General features: G+C 35.7%; 1 protein-coding gene across 5 annotated transcripts in view; it reads left to right on the plus strand.

Annotated features, from left to right (window-relative positions):
- Positions 1–20821, plus strand: part of C12H12orf4 (chromosome 12 C12orf4 homolog) — a 57711-nt gene that overhangs the window by 33630 nt on the left and 3260 nt on the right. For 3 of the 5 annotated variants that reach the window (XM_053556296.1, XM_053556299.1, XM_053556297.1), the window contains 5 exons: positions 2107–2181; positions 6492–6694; positions 16222–16279; positions 16844–16911; positions 17606–18170. In XM_053556296.1, the coding sequence (XP_053412271.1) occupies positions 2107–2181; positions 6492–6694; positions 16222–16279; positions 16844–16911; positions 17606–17698 (497 nt within the window). In that variant the 3' untranslated portion in view covers positions 17699–18170. Of the gene's footprint in view, positions 1–984; positions 1313–2106; positions 2182–6491; positions 6695–16221; positions 16280–16843; positions 16912–17605; positions 18171–20821 lie in introns of those variants that run through there. The other 2 variants (XR_008373325.1, XM_053556298.1) reach the window with 2 other exon arrangements.

Below are 20821 nucleotides of genomic sequence, written 5' to 3' on the forward strand. Positions count from 1 at the left end.
TCATTTAGACTGGCAATGATGATCACAGACATTTTAATATTATTATTAGTACTGACTTAAAAGCTTAAAGATGGAGATCCTGACAGGTTTGGGAGAAAGGGGAGGATTCTAAGTATGTTTACATGAGATAGAAAGTATGCTGTAAATGATAGGAAGTTTTTAAACCACATACGGTTAAGGCAGTGTGTGTCTGTTATGGTTTCATTTTGTTCTTGTTCAAGCAGCTACGTTGTGGTTTGAGTCAGTGATGCAAGTAGGTTTATAAAAGACAACTTTCATAGAGGAATCTGCATGTACTTACAGAAGAGATTTGTGAAAATACTTTCTCTGCCTTTTCTGTTTCTGTGCATGCCTATGTATTTTTTCTGCAAGTTTACATCTTGATATGCAAGTACCTATTCTAAGACAGTCCATTGTGTTTCTTACCGTGTTACTTATATTAGCATGTTTATATTTCTTTGGTTCGTGATATAAACTCAAACTGGTTTTGTGCACTTTGTAATACTTTTTAAAAAATAAAAACAACTATCTTCTTGGTATTACTAAACAGAGTATTACTGTTAAAACATGAAGTGGGGAGTGGATATGAACTATGGCTCTTATTTCCTTAATAGGGATTCTGTTCGTTCATATCTCATGTCAACAAAATTAGAGTTCTGATTTATCCTTGCTTGTCACTTGTGCTACGATCAGGCATTTATTCAAAGCCTGTCAATTATATGGCTCTATATTATAAATGGAATGTTATGTTAAATATAGATTTTAGCAATACAGAGCCTTCCCTCTATGCTTGTCTCTTGATTTATAAAACATATGCATTTACAAGGCATATTATCAAAGTAGATGCTAGACGTTAACTTTTATTCAGATCACTTTTGACATGATAAATTTTAGCATTTACAGTTTACTCATTTGAAGGTCTGTTTTCATGTGATTTTCTGATACTGAAGACCATTTCTTTTTTTTATTTTTATTTTTTTGTAGAGACCGAGTTTCACTTTATTGCCCTCGGTAGAGTGCCGTGGCGTCACACAGCTCACAGCAACCTCCAACTCCTGGGCTTAGGCGATTCTCCTGCCTCAGCCTCCCAAGTAGCTGGGACTACAGGCACCCGCCACAACACCTGGCTATTTTTTTGTTGCAGTTTGGCCGGGGCTGGGTTTGAACCCGCCACCCTCAGTATATTGGGCCGGCGCCCTGCTCACTGAGCCACAGGCGCCGCCCCTGAAGACCATTTCAAACTGGATTCCAAAATAGTTTTAACTTAACTAGAATAAATATATACCTTTTAAAGCTAGCTACTTTGAAGGCTAATATTTATTTTGCATTTGTAAGTTCCATATAATTCTTATAAAATACAGATATATCTTCTATTGAAAATAAATGTATTTATGTAAAATAATTTGTGTTCAATCTTAATAATATATGTTCAATCATAATGTTTTTTGCTTTGCCAACATTTCTTCCTAAGAAATATCATGCCTTCAAATAAAAAAGCAGAAAAAAAGTTCTATTTGAAATAGTTTCACGTATCTGCTTGAAATTAATTGTATATGCACATACAGTATTAGATAAGAAATAAATTTTAGGAATGAGCTGAATATAAAGCAGTTCCTGGTGTCACTAGCCATTTGTTTGTAGTCCTGAACAAGTTATATCAAAACAGTGAGTCAGATTCTAAAAATAAAGATGGCCACGCTACAGCTATCTAATGAAGTTATTTTATGTGTAGTTAACTTAGTACCCTGCACTTCTCAGATGAAAAATAGGGTATTGGCATGTCTTAGGTTTTAGAGCCTGAGAACGTGAGTTCAAGACCTGGTTCTACCACTTATCTGTACATGTTTGTTTAAATTAGTTAACCCCCATGTATGCCTCTTTTTCTTCATATATAAAATGAAGTTAGTAGTAGTTACCTCATAGGGTTCTGGTTATAGGGAAGTTGTAAGAATTAAATGAGACCGTCTATGTAAAGCATACAGCAGAATGCCTGGCACATAGAGGCCTTTAGTAAATTTTTGCTATTGTTGTTATTATGTTGGCAACAGTAATGATGTGTTTTTATATGTTGTTATTTTCTTCCATGTTGTATTATGTTATGAACAGACTCTGGAAACCAAAATGGAGGAAGTGATGATAAGACTAAGAATGCTGAAAGAAACTATTTAAATATTTTACCAGGTAAGTATTATTTTATTTTAAATGCTATTTGCTTATAATCACATATACTAAAATTATAGATTTAAGACATAAATTCTATGATGTACATTATAAGATGATTGTCATTTAAATCATTTTGAAACAACATTTTGTATCTATATAATACACCGTCACAGATGTTCTCCAGTGTAAAACTTTATTCATGTACTGGTACTGACTTTTTTAGATGTATACAAGAAAAATTACCGAAGCAATTCAATAAGTTTTATCATTATTTGCTATTTTCAAATTTCCTTTTACATATTGTTTCTTAGTTTCTTAAGGAATGAACCAAGAAATAAATTTTACTCTGAAGTATAAACAGTATGCTTCTTGGTCATGTGCTGAGATCAAGTGAAATATAAACAATAGTACATAGAGATGTAAATAGTTGAACTTAGGGAAAGAAAATGGGTCATTTTCTTTAGAATCTTATTTTCATTTCATCTTACCTAGTTCTGATTTCCATTTCTTTTATTTCCTTTTTTATTCTTGGATATGTCATCTAACAACCAGAAATTCAGTCTCTCCATCCTCATTTGATTGAATTCAATCTGATGACCTGTAGTCACATTTATATGACCAGGCCTTAGAAGGGTGGCCTATTTGGTTTTTTTGTTTGTTTGTTTGTTTTTTGTAGAGACAGAGTCTCAACTGTACCGCCCTCGGGTAGAGTGCCGTGGCGTGACACGGCTCACAGCAACCTCTAACTCTTGGGCTTACGCGATTCTCTTGCCTCAGAAGGGTGGCCTATTTGTATACTTTATAAGTATCAAGTTCTTGTTAACTAAATGGTAACTTTTGCAGTTTCAGAAATAGCCTTCTCTTGATATAGCTTTCTATTCCCTTTAAGGTAGTTTCCTCACATTTCCTTCCCCAGATCTTCAACATGCAGGTCATATTCCATTATCCAAGCGAATATATACCCATTTCTGGTATTCTTGTCGAACCCAGTCAGTCAGCTTGTGGTCATCACCCTCTGAATTTCCTCCCACCTTCAGATATGGATAATGTTAGAATCACCACAGGCTGTTTCCTTTACTTTGTGGGGCAGGAAACCATCCTTCTCTTCAGCTAAAAATACCTTCAATGAAGGATTTATTATATTTATTTCTCTTTTCTCTTCATAGATCCATAATTTAAATCATCCATATTTTGTGGCTTTCTTAAAATGTGCCAGTCTTATTACTATTCTGGAGGTACTAATTAATGTCTTTTTTTTTTTAACTTTTTATTGCTATATTTTTTTTTCCTTACTCCCTTTTTTAAAGCCTGTTTCTTTCTTATCACCAAATCAAGATATGTCATAAATTTGAATTAGAAAAGGAATGTTAAACTATTCAGTTAGATATTGTAATTGCTTCTGAATTTCCATGTAGTTAAAGAATGCCTACATAATCAGGATATTTATGGAAGGTAATAAAATAACCAAATCATAAATTATTTTACTTTTCTAAATTAGATAAACTGTTTTATTTACATATTTTAAGTCAGTAGTGGTTTACTTTATCAAGACCTATCAGGGGTCCTCAAACTTTTTAAATAGGGGGCCAGTTCACTGTCCCTCAGACCGTTGGAGGGCCGGACTATAGTTTAAAAAAAAAAAAATATGAACAAATTCCTATGCACACTGCACATATCTTATTTTGAAGTAAAAAAACAAAATGGGAACAAATACAATCACACCGCCGCATGTGGCCCGCGGGCTGTAGTTTGAGGACCCCTGATATCTGATTCTCCAGACAACCTCATGGGAAAAGCAATCAGGCATTATTTCTTCCTTTTTATACACAAAGTAAAGTGGATCAATAAGTTGAATTGATTTGCCCAAGATTGCTCAGCCAATCAGTGCTAGAGACCAGATCTTCTTAACATCCAATCTAGTTTTTTTATTACTATTTCATATTAATTTGATTACTACTGCCAGCCTCATGATCCCCATTTTATTACTGGGTAAAATAAGGCCCAGAAACAAGTCATTTAAGGTCAAAGAAAGCAGTGCCAATTTTGGGATTAGGAACATCTGACTTGTTCACTGAGTCATCCTGCCACACTGTTGGACCACGGCCCATATTTAAAGCTATGTCTTTCATCATCTGAATTATCAGTAAGCATTTAGGAGGTAATACACTTCACTGGGCCCTGGAAGATACTGTCTCCTATAGTTCACTGGGTTTCTGATGACTGTGTTTCAATACTTCCATGGGAAATTGTAACTAAACTATTCTTTGCCCAACAGTTTTCTTTTTACTTTCTCTTTATTCAATTTATTTTGGTATCTCTGTCACTGTTCTTTCTTTAAATTCTTTCTCTGTTTATCTAATTCCTTTATCTTATTCAAGGTAATAAAAAAAAAAAAAAAAGACCTTTACCTAGGGCAGTGGTACTCAACCTTCCTAATGCCACAATGTATTTTTTCATTGTTAAAAAGGGGTTGCAACCCACAGGTTGAGAACTGCTAACTTAGGGTCTGTTAGAGGCATCTATAGGTACAGCTTAGGTATACTAGTAACTAGAAGTGTTAAATAGTGCCAAAGTATATTAGCTATTTTTAAATAAACTGCATGTTAATTGGTAAAAATTTTAGGACAACAATGTTGAAGAAAGAGTGATCAGAATGTGTGAGGGCAGGCATTAATAGTGGAGAAGTAGAGATGAACAAACCTTTTCTAGAATAACATGTCAGAATTTTCAGACAAGCATGTGTATTTGTAAAAAATATATTCTTTATGTGTTTTATAGTTGATTTCTTTATATTGACAGAAATAAAAACTCTGATGAGATTTTTCCTAGCTGTTGGGGTAATATGGAAAAAGGAGTGATTACAGTTAGCATGGATTTCAAGGTTTGAGAAAAACTACTCCAGCATTCAGTCCAAAATACTCATTTATCTGTTCAACAACTATTTATTAAGTACTTCCTATGTGCCAGGTGCATTATATTTGCTAAAGATAGAACATTAAATAAGATAGAAAAAATCCTGAGTACACGTACAGAATGGTCTCTTTAAAATGATGTACCTAAACCAGAGTGTCAATGCCAAGAAGAAAACAGAACAAATGGAAGTGCCCAAAGCTGGTGGATTTGAGTCCAGCCTGGGCCTGCCAAACAACAATGACAACTGCAACCAAAAAATAGCTGGGCATTGTGGTGGGTGCCTATAGTCCCAGCTACTTGGGAGGCTGAGGCAAGAGAATCACTTAAGCCCAACAGTTTGAGGTTGCTGTGAGCTGTGATGTCACGACACTCTACCAAGGGGGACAAAGTAAGACTGTCTCAAAAGAAAAAAATAGAACAAATAACGTCAAAGAGAATGAGTGAAGGTGGGAGAGTTCACCGTTAGATGGGATAGTCAGGAAAGACCTTTCTAAGGATGTGACATTCAATCTGAAATGTGATTGATGAAAAGAAGTCAGCCCTGTGAAGATCTTGGAAAAAAGCCCTCAAGGCAGCAGCCCTGAACAGGGAGCAAGTTCTGCATGTTTAAAGAATTAAACAAAGCCTTTGTGGCTGCTCCATAAAAGACAAGGTGAGACAAGGCTCTGGAGAGAAAGGCAGGGTTCAGATCATCAGGCCTTTTAGACCACAGTGAGGAGTTTAGATTTCCTTCCAATACTATAGTGTGAGCCTGTTGGATGATTTTAAGGTGATTTATATTTAATTCACTTTGACTGCAGTGAAGAAATGGTTTGTAGCAAGGCAAGACTGGGAACAAAGAGATCAATTAAGAGACTGTTACAAAAACCTGGGTGAAAGATGATGGTAATGTGAACCAGGATGACAGTAATAAATATAGCAAGCTCAGATTGGGATATTCTGGAGATAGAACTGAAAATATTTAATGGTAGATTGGGTTGTGGATGGGAAAGTAAGCATTGAGGGAGAGAAATGAATTAAGGACAACCTCTGTATTTCTGTCTTGAGTAACTAACTGTACAGAAATTGATTCCATAAATTGAGATGAGGAAGAGCAGATTAAGGGTATGGAAAAAATGTTCTTACATGTTAAGTTTGACATTCTGAGCATTTACATGAAAATAAAGATGATTAGTATTCATTTGACTGACTTAATATTTGCTAGCTGCTTCATACCAATTTATGAACCTGTTGCAAAATTGTCCACTGTTTCCCTTTTTTTGTCTACTGTTTTTTAAATTTATTCTTTCCAAGAATTAAGAAGCAGTATCATAGTTGCTTCCTGAACTCCGTAAGTTAGTTGAAGTTAGTTTTAAAGTCTGTTGACAAACATGATGTATGCATTTGAAAATCTTGATCGTGTTTGTTGTTCACAGGAGAATTTTACATTACACGGCATTCTAATCTCTCAGAAATCCATGTTGCTTTCCATCTCTGTGTGGATGACAATGTGAAATCAGGAAACATCACTGCTCGTGATCCTGCAATTATGGGACTCCGAAATATACTCAAAGTATGCTGTACCCATGATATCACTACAATAAGCATTCCTCTCTTGCTGGTGCATGATATGTCAGAGGTAAGCTGATAAAAAGTCCTATAATTTTATGACTATGTTAGCCCTTAACATTTTATAATAATCCATTTTATGTTTTAAAGACTTTTTTTTTAACTAAGAAACTTTACATCTCTTAACCTGGTTAATAAAATTGAGTGACATATAATACAAAACAGTAAATAATTGTTAACATAAGCAGCTAACATAAGCAGAAGATTGTGGGCTTGTCCTATAGTAGGTAAACTAGCTTTGGATACGGTATCTGCCCCACTCCTTCTCTGCCTCCCCCCCCTCTTCTCTCTCTTCTGCTCCTCCCCGCTTCCTCCACCTCCTTTTTTTTGTCTTAAGTAGCATTAGATTTACCTCCACCTAGATGTTTGACTTAGGCTAACGTTAAAATTAGTTTGAATTCTCTGAGTAGACATTAATAGGAAATAGAGATGCTAGATGACCAAAGAGCTTTGTGTAACATTTTCTCAAGGATGCTCTTTGGATAATGCAAATATTGGCTTCTACAATTAAGATATAGTTCATTCATTCATTTTGTTATGTACCATAATTTAATTTTAAAATGTCTGTCTCCAAAACTAGTTTCCCTCCTGCTTTATTCCTTCACCCACAAAAGAATGGTTAGAAGGAATAAGTCGTAGAAATATGAACCTCTATAAGTTGATCACCCAAGGGACTATAACGAACTAGTCACAGAGGTGGTCAACATAAGAAACTAGACATACTGTATGTGTGGTGCATGGTCTATGAAAATTAGGTCAATTTGAGGTATCAATGTAGGTAGGTGGTCAACTGTGAGGTTCTACTTTAATAACAAAGATTAAAATTCAACTTCAAATAGTCTGGAGGAATAGAGGAGCCTCAAACCAAATGGGTGTCAACCAGTCCTTAGGGGGAGCTAGAGGTCAACCTGGTGACAAAGGACGCATATCTGCAGCCCTGTGTTTGTTTGAGGAGACATTTTTTAAAAAGCAAAACTGCTGACTGGTAAGTACAGATTGTGAATATCAGGAAGTTTAGTCACTGATTATTAGAAGTAATTTACCAAAAGATTTATGAAGAAGCTATATTATATACCTAATATGGTATCAGAAGAGATGGACAAACACATTTATTTTCCATTATACCTTTATAAAGTTTTAGTTTCATCAGGAATTTTTAGCTATTATTAAGTTATCATCACTAGTCTATCTATAAAAAGGTCTTTGGGGAGGGCAGCGCCTGTGCCTCAAGGAGTAGGACGCCGGCCCCATATACTGTAGGTGGCGGGTTCAAACCCAGCCCCGGTCGAAAACTGAAAAAAAAAAAAAAAAAAATTCTTCGGGGAGTAACAAAGTTTATGATGGATTCCTGCCACAGGAAACATCCAAACATTCCTGCAGCTGGCCTCCTGGTTAACCAGTTTATAAAAATGGTTATATGTAGGTGGGAAACAACCTCAAAAACAGTGTTTCTAAAAGTCACTAAGTTCAGATTTACTTCCAGACATCTGATACTACTAGCATTCCCTTTCCCACAATGTTACAAAAGTTACATGTTTTAAATTGGAACAGCCAGCTGCAGAACATTAAGTTTCTTTCCAGAGTATCCAATTTAATTCACAAAAGTATATTGAGCCATGATCCTCCTATTTGGTGTATTTAAACATCCATTCAGGTCAAGAAGTTTATTCTACAAACTCAGACAACACTACCCATGATATAGAGGTAATATTTATTTTAGCTTTGGGTCAAGGATCCCAAAACATTTTCTGGTGTTTTTCTTCCCCTAACAAATTGCTGTACACTCAGCACATTTTAGTGTGTGCAAGATAATGATGATGTCTGAACAGTCCGTGTCCTGTGATAGGTAAAAGAGCTGTAGAAATTAATTGCAGTTTTTAAAAAAACAGAAAAAATAATCAGACAGAAGAACAACATACTGGTTTTATCACAACAGATTTTTCTGATCTGAGGATACGGTAGTATTGGAGTGATGCTGATAAAAGCTACAAACAAAGAATACTGAGTTTCTGACTTCCTTTTTTGTTTTGCTATTAACTTCTTAAATTAGGGTTTAGTGGGGTTTGTTTTATAATTATTGTTAAGGAAGATTTTGTTGTTTATTTTTAACTTTTTAGTGGCATATAATATACATATAGAAAAGTACTTGTAAGTATACAACTGAAAAGTACTTGTAAGTATACAACTGAAATCTTCACTAACTAAAAACACGTATAACCAATACCAGAACTCTACCAGTACCCCAGCAGCTACCCCTTTGCTCCCTGCCAGTCAGTTAAACCACAGGCCTGCCCTGAGGGTAAATATTATTTTCACACTAGAAAGCATGGATTAGTTAGACTTGTTTTTGTGGTTTATCTTGTATCTGGCTTCTTTCATTCAGTAATATGTCTGTGAGGTCTGTCTATGTTATTGTGTGTGGTTATGGAGTTATTCTCACTGTTATAAATTTTATTCCATTGTGTGATTAGATCACAATTATTTAGCTATTCCACTACTGTTATGGACATTTGGGTAGTTTTCCAGGTTTTGATTAAGACTAGTATTACTGTGAACACTCTCATAGATACCTTTTAACCTATCTGTTGGGAATATACTTCAGGATAATCTCAGACCATATATATTTTTAGCTTTGGTAGATAATAGCCAAATACTTTTTCAAAGTAGTTGTACCCATTCTTGTTGTTTCTGAATATAAAAAATAAGAAACCAAAACCAGACTATGTCTTGCCTTCTGATAGTGTCTGTGAAACTGATTCATACAGCTCAGAGGTGCATAATTAAGAAGTAAATAATACACGTAATTTTGGAATCGTCTGCATTAGTGTATAAACTCAGGAAATAATTTTTATATCTACTTTCCAAGACATACAGTGAAGACTTAAAAATGCATACTAACTCTGTAGTTCAATTTCATCCTAATCAGAAGATTGAGTAGCCATTAACTTTACCACACATCTTTTTTTTTTTCTTTTTTTTTTTTTTTTAAGACAGAGTCTCAAATGACCTGGGGGTTAGTACCATGGCATCATAGCTCACAGCAAACTCAAACTCTTGGGCTCTAGTAATCCTCTTGCCTCAGCCTCTCTGAGTATATAGGACTACATATGCCTACCACAATGCCTGGCTATGTTTTTTTTTTTTTCAGAGACTGGGTCTCGCTCTTGCTCAGGCTGATCTAGAACTCCTGAGCTCAAGCAATCTACCCGCCTCAGCATCCCAGAGTGCTAGGATAATAGGCGTGAGCCACCATGCTGGCCCAGCGATTAACTTTCTCACATAAATTGGATTTAATTTTGACCAAAGTACATTATTTGAACAATAATTTTTAATTCAACTTGTTAATATGTTGTTTAGGATATTGCATCCCCATCTATAAGTGAAATATATTTGTAATTTCCCTTTATAATAATATATTTTTTCCAATTTAAATATCAGGAAAAAAAAGTGTTACCTTAACTATAATCAGAATTTAGATTTTAATTTCAATCTAACAGGTTTAGAATCTCTTCTGTGTGCAGTGCTACTTAACTGTTTAAACTGTAAAGTGTCTCGGCGCCATAGCTAAGTGGTTAGGGTGCCAGCCACATGCACCAGGGCTGATGGGTTTGAACCCATCCCGGGCCTACTAAACAACAATGACAGCAATAGAAAAAGTGAGGCAAGAGGATAGCTTGAACCCAAAAGTTGGAGGTTGCTATGAGCTTTGATGCCATGGCACTCTACCCAGGGCAACAGTTTGAGACTCTGTCTCAAAAATAAATAAATAAACTGTAAAGTGGGGCCCAATTTTTTGCCTCACTTTCAAAGCCTAGTGTTTCACATGATCCATTCAGTTTCTTCAGTCAATTTCTTTAGTAATGCTTTCTCACAGGCCTGTCACTAAGATGTAGTCATTTTTCCATTACTTAGAACTCATGATTAAATTTCGTATACTGTTACCTGACCTACTGTGTTATATATCCTATCTACTGCATACTGTACACTAAGATTTATTTCCAGACAGTGCACATACCTCAGTGGGTAGGGCACCGGCCGCATACTGAGGCTGGCAGGTTCAAACTAGCCCGGGCCAGCTAAAACAACAATGACAACTGCAACAACAACAAAAAAAAAGCCAGGTGTTGTGGCAGGCACCTGTAGTCTCAGCTACTTGGGAGGCTGAGGCAAGAGACTCGCTTAAGCCCAGGAGTTTGAGGTTGCTGTGAGCTGTCATACCATGGCACTTACCCAGGGAGACAGCTCGAGACTATGTCTCAAAAAAAAAAAAAACAAATTATTTCCAGAAGTGAGCTCCTTGTGAAACTGCTGGCCACAACCCACTGTGACATTCAGTAAGTCATGTCTTCTTATGACCTTATTGATTTCTGAAGTTTATGGTTCACCTTTTCTAAGTACCCAAAGCTATTCTTTTTAGGTATTAGTTTTATTTTTTTTTTTTTTTTTATTTTTTTTTTTTTGTAGAGACAGAGTCTCACTTTATGGCCCTCTGTAGAGTGCCGTGGCCTCACCCAGCTCACAGCAACCTCCAACTCCTGGGCCCAAGCGATTCTCTTGCCTCAGCCTCCCGAGTAGCTGGGATTACAGGCGCCCGCCACAACGCCCGGCTATTTTTTTTTTTTTTTGGTTGCAGTTTGGCCGGGGCTGGGTTTGAACCCGCCACCTTCGGTATATGGGGCCGGCGCCCTACCGACTGAGCTACAGGCGCCGCCCTAGGTATTAGTTTTAATCAGAGACAAAATAACAAGATAATAGAGCTGGCAAGCATCTGCCTTAATCTTGGGACAGAATCTCTATGAAGGTATATGGAAGATTCAAAAACAGGTCAGGGGTGTGTGTGTGTGTGTGTACACCTGTACGGCAGGTCCATACAGCTATCTCAATTTCCTTTTAGATTTGTGTGGCGCTAAGCAGCGTTAAGTTAAACTGAATATGAAAATTTATGTCATCTGAAAATTAAATTGATTTTTAAAATATGTCTGTCACTTCAAATGTATGCTGAGATCCTTCCAGGAGCTAGTATTTTGGTGTATTCTCTATAAAGCATTGGTGAGACTTTGACATTAATTCACATCATTCTGAAATTGTGAAATTCTTAATTTGTCCTAGATATTTGGTTTAGACTACACTATGAACCACACATATACAAAAAGCAAGAAAGCATGGCATTAATGAATAAAATGTGATGATCACTGGACAAATGGGATGATAGGAATTGACTGTTTTATTCCCCACCCATCTACTTTTAGTCGTACCGTTAGAACCATCCCTATTCTGACTTGTGCTACCATTACCTGATTTTAATGCAGTGGTATAATATATATTCTGTATCTTTTTGTTCAGCCCCCCCATGCTAGGCCAGGAGGGGTGGCTCACACCTGCAGTCCTAGCACTCTAGGAAGCCACAGCTAGTGGATTGCTTGAGTTTAGGAGTTTAAGACCAACCTGAGAAAGAGTGAGACCCTGTCATTACTAAAAATAGAAAAATTAGCCAGGTGTCATGGTGTGTACCCGTAGTCCCAGCTACTAAGGAAACTAAGGCAGGAGGATTGAGCCCCAGAGTCTGAAGTTACAGTGAGCTATGATGATGCCATTGCACTCTACCTAGGGCACCAAGAATCTGTCTCAAAGAAAAAAAAAAAAAAGCTCTATGCTTTATAGTTCACATTAATTATCCTCATGTGACTGATGGTGCTTAGCCTTGATCTTAGCCTGAAATAATTCAAAATAATAGATGTCAATAAATTACTCTATAGTCTGTAAGGTAAATAATTCACAAAATGATTTTTATATATAAAAATGAGTGCTTCATTAAAATAATATAAATGGTACTAATTCCTTGATTCTGATTATTACTATGGCATTTCAAAAAGTGATATATCTTAGAGTAATATTTTAAGATGACACAAATAGTTGTTCTTTAGTTTTTATTTTTACATGTGATTATTGAACAAAATATTTAACATAACTGAAAGAAAAATAAGCTCTTAGGAGCTTGAGACACCATGAATGAGAAACAGCAAAAACAACCAAACATAAAAATGGATAACACAAAGACTTAAAGCACTGAAATGATGAGACAAAGATCATACAATAATTCATTTTTAAAGAACTGAAAATACATTTCTAATGTCTTCAAGGAATAAGATGCTGTGAAAAATGACCTAGCACCTGTAAGACATTGCTGAGAGAAATGTTTAAAGACCTAAGTAAGTGGAAATATACAACTGTGTTCATGGATTGGAAAACTCAGTATTGTTATCAGTTCTCAAGTTGATCTACAGATTTAAATCCCAATCAGAATCCTTATAAGGCAATTTTGAAGGTATTAACAAGATAATTCTGAAATTTATATGGAAATACACAGGACCTAAATAGCAAAACAAGTTTGAAAAAGAACGAAGTTGGACAACTTATACCAACTAATTTTTATACCCACTATAAAGCTACAGTAATCAACATAATGTAATACTGACACAAGAATAGACTATGAATTAAAAGAACAGAATAGCAAATCCACAAATAAATGCACATATTTGATCATTAGGTTTCCAGCAAAGATGCAAAGGCAATGCAATGGGGAGAGGGGTAGTCTTTTCAACCAGTGGTGCCAAAACAATTGGATTTTCACATAGAAGACAACAGCTTTACCCCTTACATTATACCATACAGAAAAACGAACTGAAAATGGATCAAAGGCCTAAACAAAAGAGCTAGTACTACAAAGCTCTAGAGGAAAACTTAAAATCTTGATGACATCAAGTTAAGCAGGTTCAGATTTTCTAAGAGTCAAAAGAATAAGCCGTAAATGGAAAACTCTACAAATTGTACTTCATTAAAATCCAAAGGCTTTGCTCATCAAAGGACATTGTTAGTAAAAGTGCAAGCCTCAGGCTGTCTCGTGACAGTGAGCAATTCACTGTACCTTTCCGACCATCTTTTTTTAATTTATAAAGGTTATTTTTCATGAGATAAAGAGTATATTATAAAGCGCCATGTAAACATAAGACATTATTATTGTAGTTTTCAGAGCAATCAGCATTGTCTCACAGCTGTAGACATTTCTTAGTCATCTTGTTCTTTTTGTACATCATTTTTTTTAACTGGAGAGAAACAAAACAAAAAGCCAAACTCTTGTCCTTTCTTGTAGGCGTGTACTCCCATAAAGCGCTGTGGCTTTACAACACAGCCTTTTCAGTTAAAAGGAAACATTCTTCCTTTCAGTGAACTTTGAAACTGAGACGTGTTGTAAATATAATTTAAAGTTAAAATATCTAGTCATTTTTAGAAACTTCAGAACCTTGGAAAAGGGAATTTTTTTGCTTTTTAGCTCACTAAACAACTATGTACCTACCTTTTATTTATCAGTCTTAAAGTGTCTTGCACACAAATTTAAAAAGTAGTTTCCTCTCAAATTCTATTTCTGGCTATGAAAAAAAGGCACACTCTTTCAAAATTTCTATGGAAACTTAATCTGTATTTTTGAGGATTTGTATGCTTAGCATTGTAGAAGGCATTGTAAAAGCAATAAAATTGAATAAAAAGTGATTTCTTCCTTCAGAGAGCACACAACTTAATAAAGAAGAGAAAGCATAAATTTCATCTTCTACCTAATCCTCTACTCCCCTTTCCCCCCCCAAAAAAAGACAATAAAATGTAGTTTTGAGATAAAAGAACAACAGAATACTTTGAGAGTTCAGAAGATAGAGATATCCTTCATGGCTGGGGAGATACAACATACCTTATGGAAGAGATGGCAAGCTAAACACTGAAGAATGAATATCAGATTTCAGTAGATGGAATTAATGAGAAGGGCACTCTAGGCAGAAGAAACAGATTGAGGAGAAATGGGGGACGCGGGTGATAGGCACTGCAGATCATGTTCAGGCACAGATGAGCAGATACCTTGAATGAAACCTTCATTTTTAAATTTGAGTCATAAAAGCTAAAGTAGCTTTGGCTGTAAATAGCCTTACATATTAAAAGAAATGTTTATGTATTGTATATGTGAGACAGTAGCAGTGATGATCTAACAGAATTTTCAGTACCGTGCACCCTGACTGCAAAGGTTGAAAAATGACTAGTTGGTAAGGAAGATGTTATTTGCCTTATTTGTTCTTATTCTTGCACAAGTGTCAGATCAAGTGCAGAAACAGATATGAGAATCCCAATGTCTTCTGTTAGGCATTAATGACATTTGCAGAAATGTAAAATCTTACTATTATCACTAAAATTTGTTATTTTGGGAAAGTTATTTTTCATTAAAAATGATATGTTAGGGCGGCGCCTGTGGCTCAGTCGGTAAGGTGCCGGCCCCACATACCGAGGGTGGCGGGTTCAAACCCGGCCCCGGCTGAACTGCAACCAAAAAATAGCCGGGCGTTGTGGCGGGCGCCTGTAGTCCCAGCTACTCAGGAGGCTGAGGCAAGAGAATCGCTTAAGCCCAGGAGTTGCAGGTTGCTGTGAGCTGTGTGATGCCACGGCACTCTACCGAGGGCCATAAAGTGAGACTCTGTCTCTTAAAAAAAAAAAAAAATGATATGTTAACATACAATATCATTGTTTTAAATGAAAATATTTTTAATTTTTTCTGTTTCAAATTTTTTAATTTCTACGGTAATATCATGAGATATAATTCACATAAAATAAACAGAAGCTTATTGGAGTCCTCAGAAATTATTTATGTACGTATGTATGTATTTAAGAGATGAGGTCTCACTATGTTGCTCAGACTATAGTCCAACTCCTGGGCTTATGATTCTCCTGCATCAGCCTCCCTAGTAGCTATGACTGCAGGTGCACACCACTGCACCCAGCTTAGTAATTTTTAAGAGTGTAAAAGCTCTCAAGACCCAGAAAGTTTGCAAATCACCATAATGAAATAAAAATGTCTTATAGTTTATGAGTAGGAAGACTTCCAACATGGGAACATAATTCTGATGATAGTGAAAAGAAGCAGAATTTAAAGTGATAAACCTGTTTGTCATACTATGGATAATTATTAATATAAATGTATTCAGTAGTCTCACACTGGCATTTGTGTGCTCATTTGGCCAAAAGTTAGAAAGGAACATAGAAAAATGAATGCATTTGGTTTATTAGGTGGCTGGGATGGGGTATTTGTTTATTTACATTACTTTTGCAATAACATGTTATATTAGTAAAAATGTTTTATTTTATTGCTTATCTTATGCAATATTATGCAATTTAATAGAATTATTCATGCTAACATTGAGAGTAGTCGGTGGAATTCTGTATCACTTATATTTGTCTTTAGAATTAATTATCTAGAAAGTTTTAAGGGTATATTTTTAAAATTATATTTACTGGGCTATATAAATTAGTTTGCATTCCACAAGTGTAGTCTAATAGCTGGAAGAAGTTGACTGCCTAAAAGCCAGAGGAAATCTAGTTGGGATTAGCAAATAGTTGCTTTATTCTATTCACAATATGGATAGTCAACATTATAAACAAAGACCTGACTTTGTTTATTGCACAAAGTTCTATTAAAAATGTATGATTTGTTTCTGTTTTTAGGAAATGACTATACCCTGGTGCTTAAGAAGAGCAGAACTTGTGTTTAAGTGTGTCAAAGGTAGGGATAATCTTATGTTTAACAACAATCATTTACATTTCCTTCCAAATATTGATAGTAGAGCAACCCTGAAAAACAATGTGAAAGTTACCCTTGTCATCTGGTGCCTCAGTTAAATGGTTTATCAAGAATTTTACAACAGCCTTTTTTATTTATCTTTCCCTAGTCATGAAATAAACAAATCTCCAGCCCTTCTGAAATACAAGATATTTGGATATCATTGCCTTTTATTCTCCTAAAAAGAAAAAATAAAGCCACATATTTAATTAATTTTTAAAAACTTGTTTGAGCTTCATTGTATGGAGATTAAATTTGACTTGAGAAATCCTAAGTAAGAGTATATTGACAAAACTATTTTAAACCTCTTTGGAACAGAGGATTAGGGATTGCTGAAGTTTATCTGTCCTTTAGGCTTAGCCTTTCTTAGCCATTAGCCTTTGTGCAAATGGCTACCTAAAATGTCAAAACACAAAGCCCCACAGTGAAAATTCGGTTTATTTCCCTAAGTGACTAGGAGGTTTAAAAGCCGGAACTCATAATGCAGTAGAATCTATTCTATTTTAGGTTTCATGATGGAAATGGCTTCGTGGGATGGAGGAATTTCTAGGACAGTGCAATTTCTGGTACCACAGGTTTGTTATCTGGAAAGATCTTACCCCAGTTTAGTCTCTTTCATTTTATTTTTCACAAATTTAGATAGGTACACTGCCCTAAACTCCTAAAAGTAACACATAATGTTAACTGCTCCTGTCTTTTAAGGGGAGAAGTGTTTTGATGCCATAGAGCAGCGGTTCTCAACCTGTGGGTCGTGACCCCTTTGGACTGTATTAAAGGTTTGCGGCACTAGGAAGGTTGAGAACCACTGCCATAGGGGCACTTCAGTTAATCTATTATTGTCAAAGATGTCAGCGTCTATCATCCAAGGAATCTTTTATTTGACCCCAAAATGAAACTTAACTCACCTTTCCTTTGTTTTTCCTCCACATTTATGTTCTATAGATTATGAAGGCTTCATAAATAAGGGCCTTAGCAGAGAATGAGCATGTATTCTGTAAAGACTTTAGCAAAGTTAGTGGTCTTTGGGTTTACTAATGTTATCTAGGGGTTTTTCTAGCAATCAAACTTACTATTTCACAGAAATGACAGAAGTTGTCAGAGGATGGAACCAGAAAAATAGCCCTGACCCTAGTGATGCAGTTACATCAGTCTTGAAAGATAATTTTCACACATTGCACTCCGTATCTAGTACTAAGTCCATATTTTAAAATTCTTTTAAAAAATTGTAAGTGATTTAACAAATGCAAACTTTTTTTTTACCTCTTACAGAGCATTTCTGAAGAAATGTTTTATCAGCTCAGTAACATGCTCCCCCAGATCTTCCGCGTGTCATCTACACTCACTCTGACATCCAAGCACTAACGCCTTTAGCTTGACACGCTGGCAGAAGAGGACTGTTAAACTGTCCAGGAACGTGAGCTATGCTGGGACCTGTCACGCAAAAGATTCCCAGAAAGAGGACCTGCAACCCAAGCCACAAATCAAGTCATGATATATGTCTGTTAAACATTCCAAAAATGTATCTACTGCTCAGACTAATAATGGTCAGTCCCTAACCTAAACATTATTCTTAAAGTCTCCTTATGAAGGAATCTCTCTTTTTTTCCCTACTATTATGTCCTACCTATGAATATTAGAAAGTTAAAACTTTCTTTTTACCACATATAGACACTTGCTATCAGAACCCGTTCACTGTATTTTCATGGAGACATTTGATTTTTCCAAAAGACTTGAATCATATTGGGTGCTAGCCTTAATTAAACACACAAATAAAATTCTCCTACTTTATTTGGCAAACCAAAATTTAAAACTACTGAAATACATATTGCAAGTATGGATTTCTTATGGAAATCATTTTTTGTAGAAAAAAACATGAAACAAATGTGCTTATTCTTTTAAATCTCCTGTTTCAAACCCTGTTTTTAATCTACTCTTTCTAAGGTTGTTATGAGTTAGAGTCAGAGAAGGCTTTTTGAATTCTTTACCCCTGTCTCATCTTCCCTCCATGACCTTGCCCTTATCTATTAATAACATTTTGTAGGCTGGGAAGACAGTGTACTTTTTTGCAAGCCTTGTGTAAAAGTAGTCTAAATTAGCACCTGGCAGTATTTTAGTGCTTATCCACACTGTGACGATCAGACGGTGAGGATCTTCTTGTTTTCTCTGTTCTCCTTCCTGCATTCCCAGCTTCCTTAGCTATTCTTCTACTGTCAGCCTTTCTCCACTGATAACTCCGTCCCCATTTCTGTCTCTGCTTTGTTTCCCCTGCTTTTCTATTGTCTGTCATTACAATAGTATTTTCTCAGATGCTACCTATCACTTACTTCTCCTCTTATAATTTTATTTGCTGTGAGTAGCGACTACATTAAACAAAGGCCCTTAACAAAAGCAACAGTTTCATCAAATCCCAGTTAAGTGGTGATTGTATCTGGACTATAGAATGAAATGGAGGGCGTTGAGTGTCGTGGTAGGTGGTATATCTCCATTATAAAAAACAAAAAGCACTCTATTAGTATATCATATGCCTAAACGTAGTTAACTATTATAGAAACTCTATGGTATGCAAATTGTGTCTAGATAGTTTAGTAAAGGAAAAATTGTGTTTTAGTAACAACGCTAAGGAGAATGCCCACTCTAGCAGTATGTTCTTGAGACACTGAAATTTTTCAAATTCCTTGTCACCAAGCCTAATAATTCCTTTAAGAAGGTGGGTGTTTTGCCCTTATAACCTACACCTTGGAGAAATTGTCTTCCAGGCACCAATGTTGTCACTGAGACTGATTCTAACGTACAACAGGGCAGTGAGGCAGAAGCCAGGGATGTGTTAGATCAGTGCCAGACACTATTTTAGTTCATAGACTGACATGACAAGTTGGAGGTGGGTATACTAGGTCAGTAAAAGGCATTCAAAAACAGGCATTGAGAATCTTTCCACAAAATTCTAGAACTAATCTAAGGGTACAGGCAACAGCTTGAAGGGTACAACCAAGTATCAGGGTCAAGGAGCAAAGTTTCCTTCACGGAAGTTTGGTGAGTGCTGCTGCCCAAACCCTCCTTTGTCACCTTATGGCCATTTTATTGAGCTACTTATAAACTGATGAATTGTGCCCGGAAGACAATTTCTCCAAGGTGAAGAAGGTTATAAAGGCAAAACATCCACCTTAAAGGAATTATTAGGCTTGGTGACAAGGCAATTTAAAGGTACTGTTTGGCCTATGAAATCAAGGTAAATGTATTGAATAACCATTTTTCACATGATACTATGCTATAAGATATATAGAAGCAGTAGGATTGGAAAAATGTTTATGATGTTGCATTACCACTGATGAAAAAACACCAAGCAGGTAACAAATAATAATTTGAAAATGCTAATTATATCCGTTTAAATGATGGACATTTTAGTGACTCAGTAATTGAGGAAGTCAAGTTTTGTAATTGAACCATAAAAGATGAGGTGATCTTTCTCTGTGTTCTAGCAGGCTTCTTGGAGGGGGATCGTTTCAAGCACTTCATGAATGATGTGAGGAAGGTAACTTAGCAGTTTGAGAAAGGGCATTCTACATGTGGTTGCACTCCATATCTGTGCGTTTAGCAGCTGCAAATTCAAACAGCTACAGATTGGATATATTTGGGAAAAAAACAATAAATATAATGCAAGCATAAAATGCAATGCAAATTTTTAAAATACAATATAAAAACTATTCACAAGCCTAGAAAAAAAAAATCCTAAGCTTCATTTGGAACCAAAAAAGACTCCAAATAGCCAAAGAAATCCTGAGCAAAAAGAGCAAATCTAGAGGCATCACATTAGCTTTAAATTATACCGTAAGGCTGTGGTAACTACAATGCCAGGATACTTGGTATAAATACAGAGACACATGTATGGACTGATGGAACAGGATAGAAAACCCAGAATTAAAACCATATAGCTACAACCAACTGATGTTTGATAAAGCTGGAGAAAGGAAGACCTATTCAATAAGTTGGTACTGGGAAAATTGGATAGCCACATGCAGAAAAATGAAACAGGTCCCCATAATTCTTATCATACACAAAAAGTTAATTCAAGGTGAATAAAAGACTTAAATGTAAGGCATGAAACTGTAAAAATTCTAGAAGAAAATGTAGGAACAATTCTTCTAGACATTGGCCTAGGCAAAAAAATGATGGCTAAGACCCCCAAAGAAATACACCACCAACAAAAATAAATAAATGAAAATAAGTGAAAAGACTTCTTTCCAGCAAAGGAAATAATCAACAGAGTGAATAGACAATCCACAGCAAGGGAGAAAATATTTGCAAACTATACATCCAATAAAGGACTAATATTCCAAATGTATAAAGAACTCAGAAATCAGAGAAAATAACCCCATCAAAGAGTGGGCAAAAGATGTGAACAAAAGTTTTTCAAAAGAAGTGGCCTAACTGTGAAAAAATGTTCAACATCACTTATCAGGGAAATGCAAATTAACACTACAATGAGAT

Source organism: Nycticebus coucang, chromosome 12, assembly GCF_027406575.1.
Source record: "Nycticebus coucang isolate mNycCou1 chromosome 12, mNycCou1.pri, whole genome shotgun sequence".
Classification (NCBI taxonomy): Eukaryota; Metazoa; Chordata; class Mammalia; order Primates; family Lorisidae; genus Nycticebus; species Nycticebus coucang.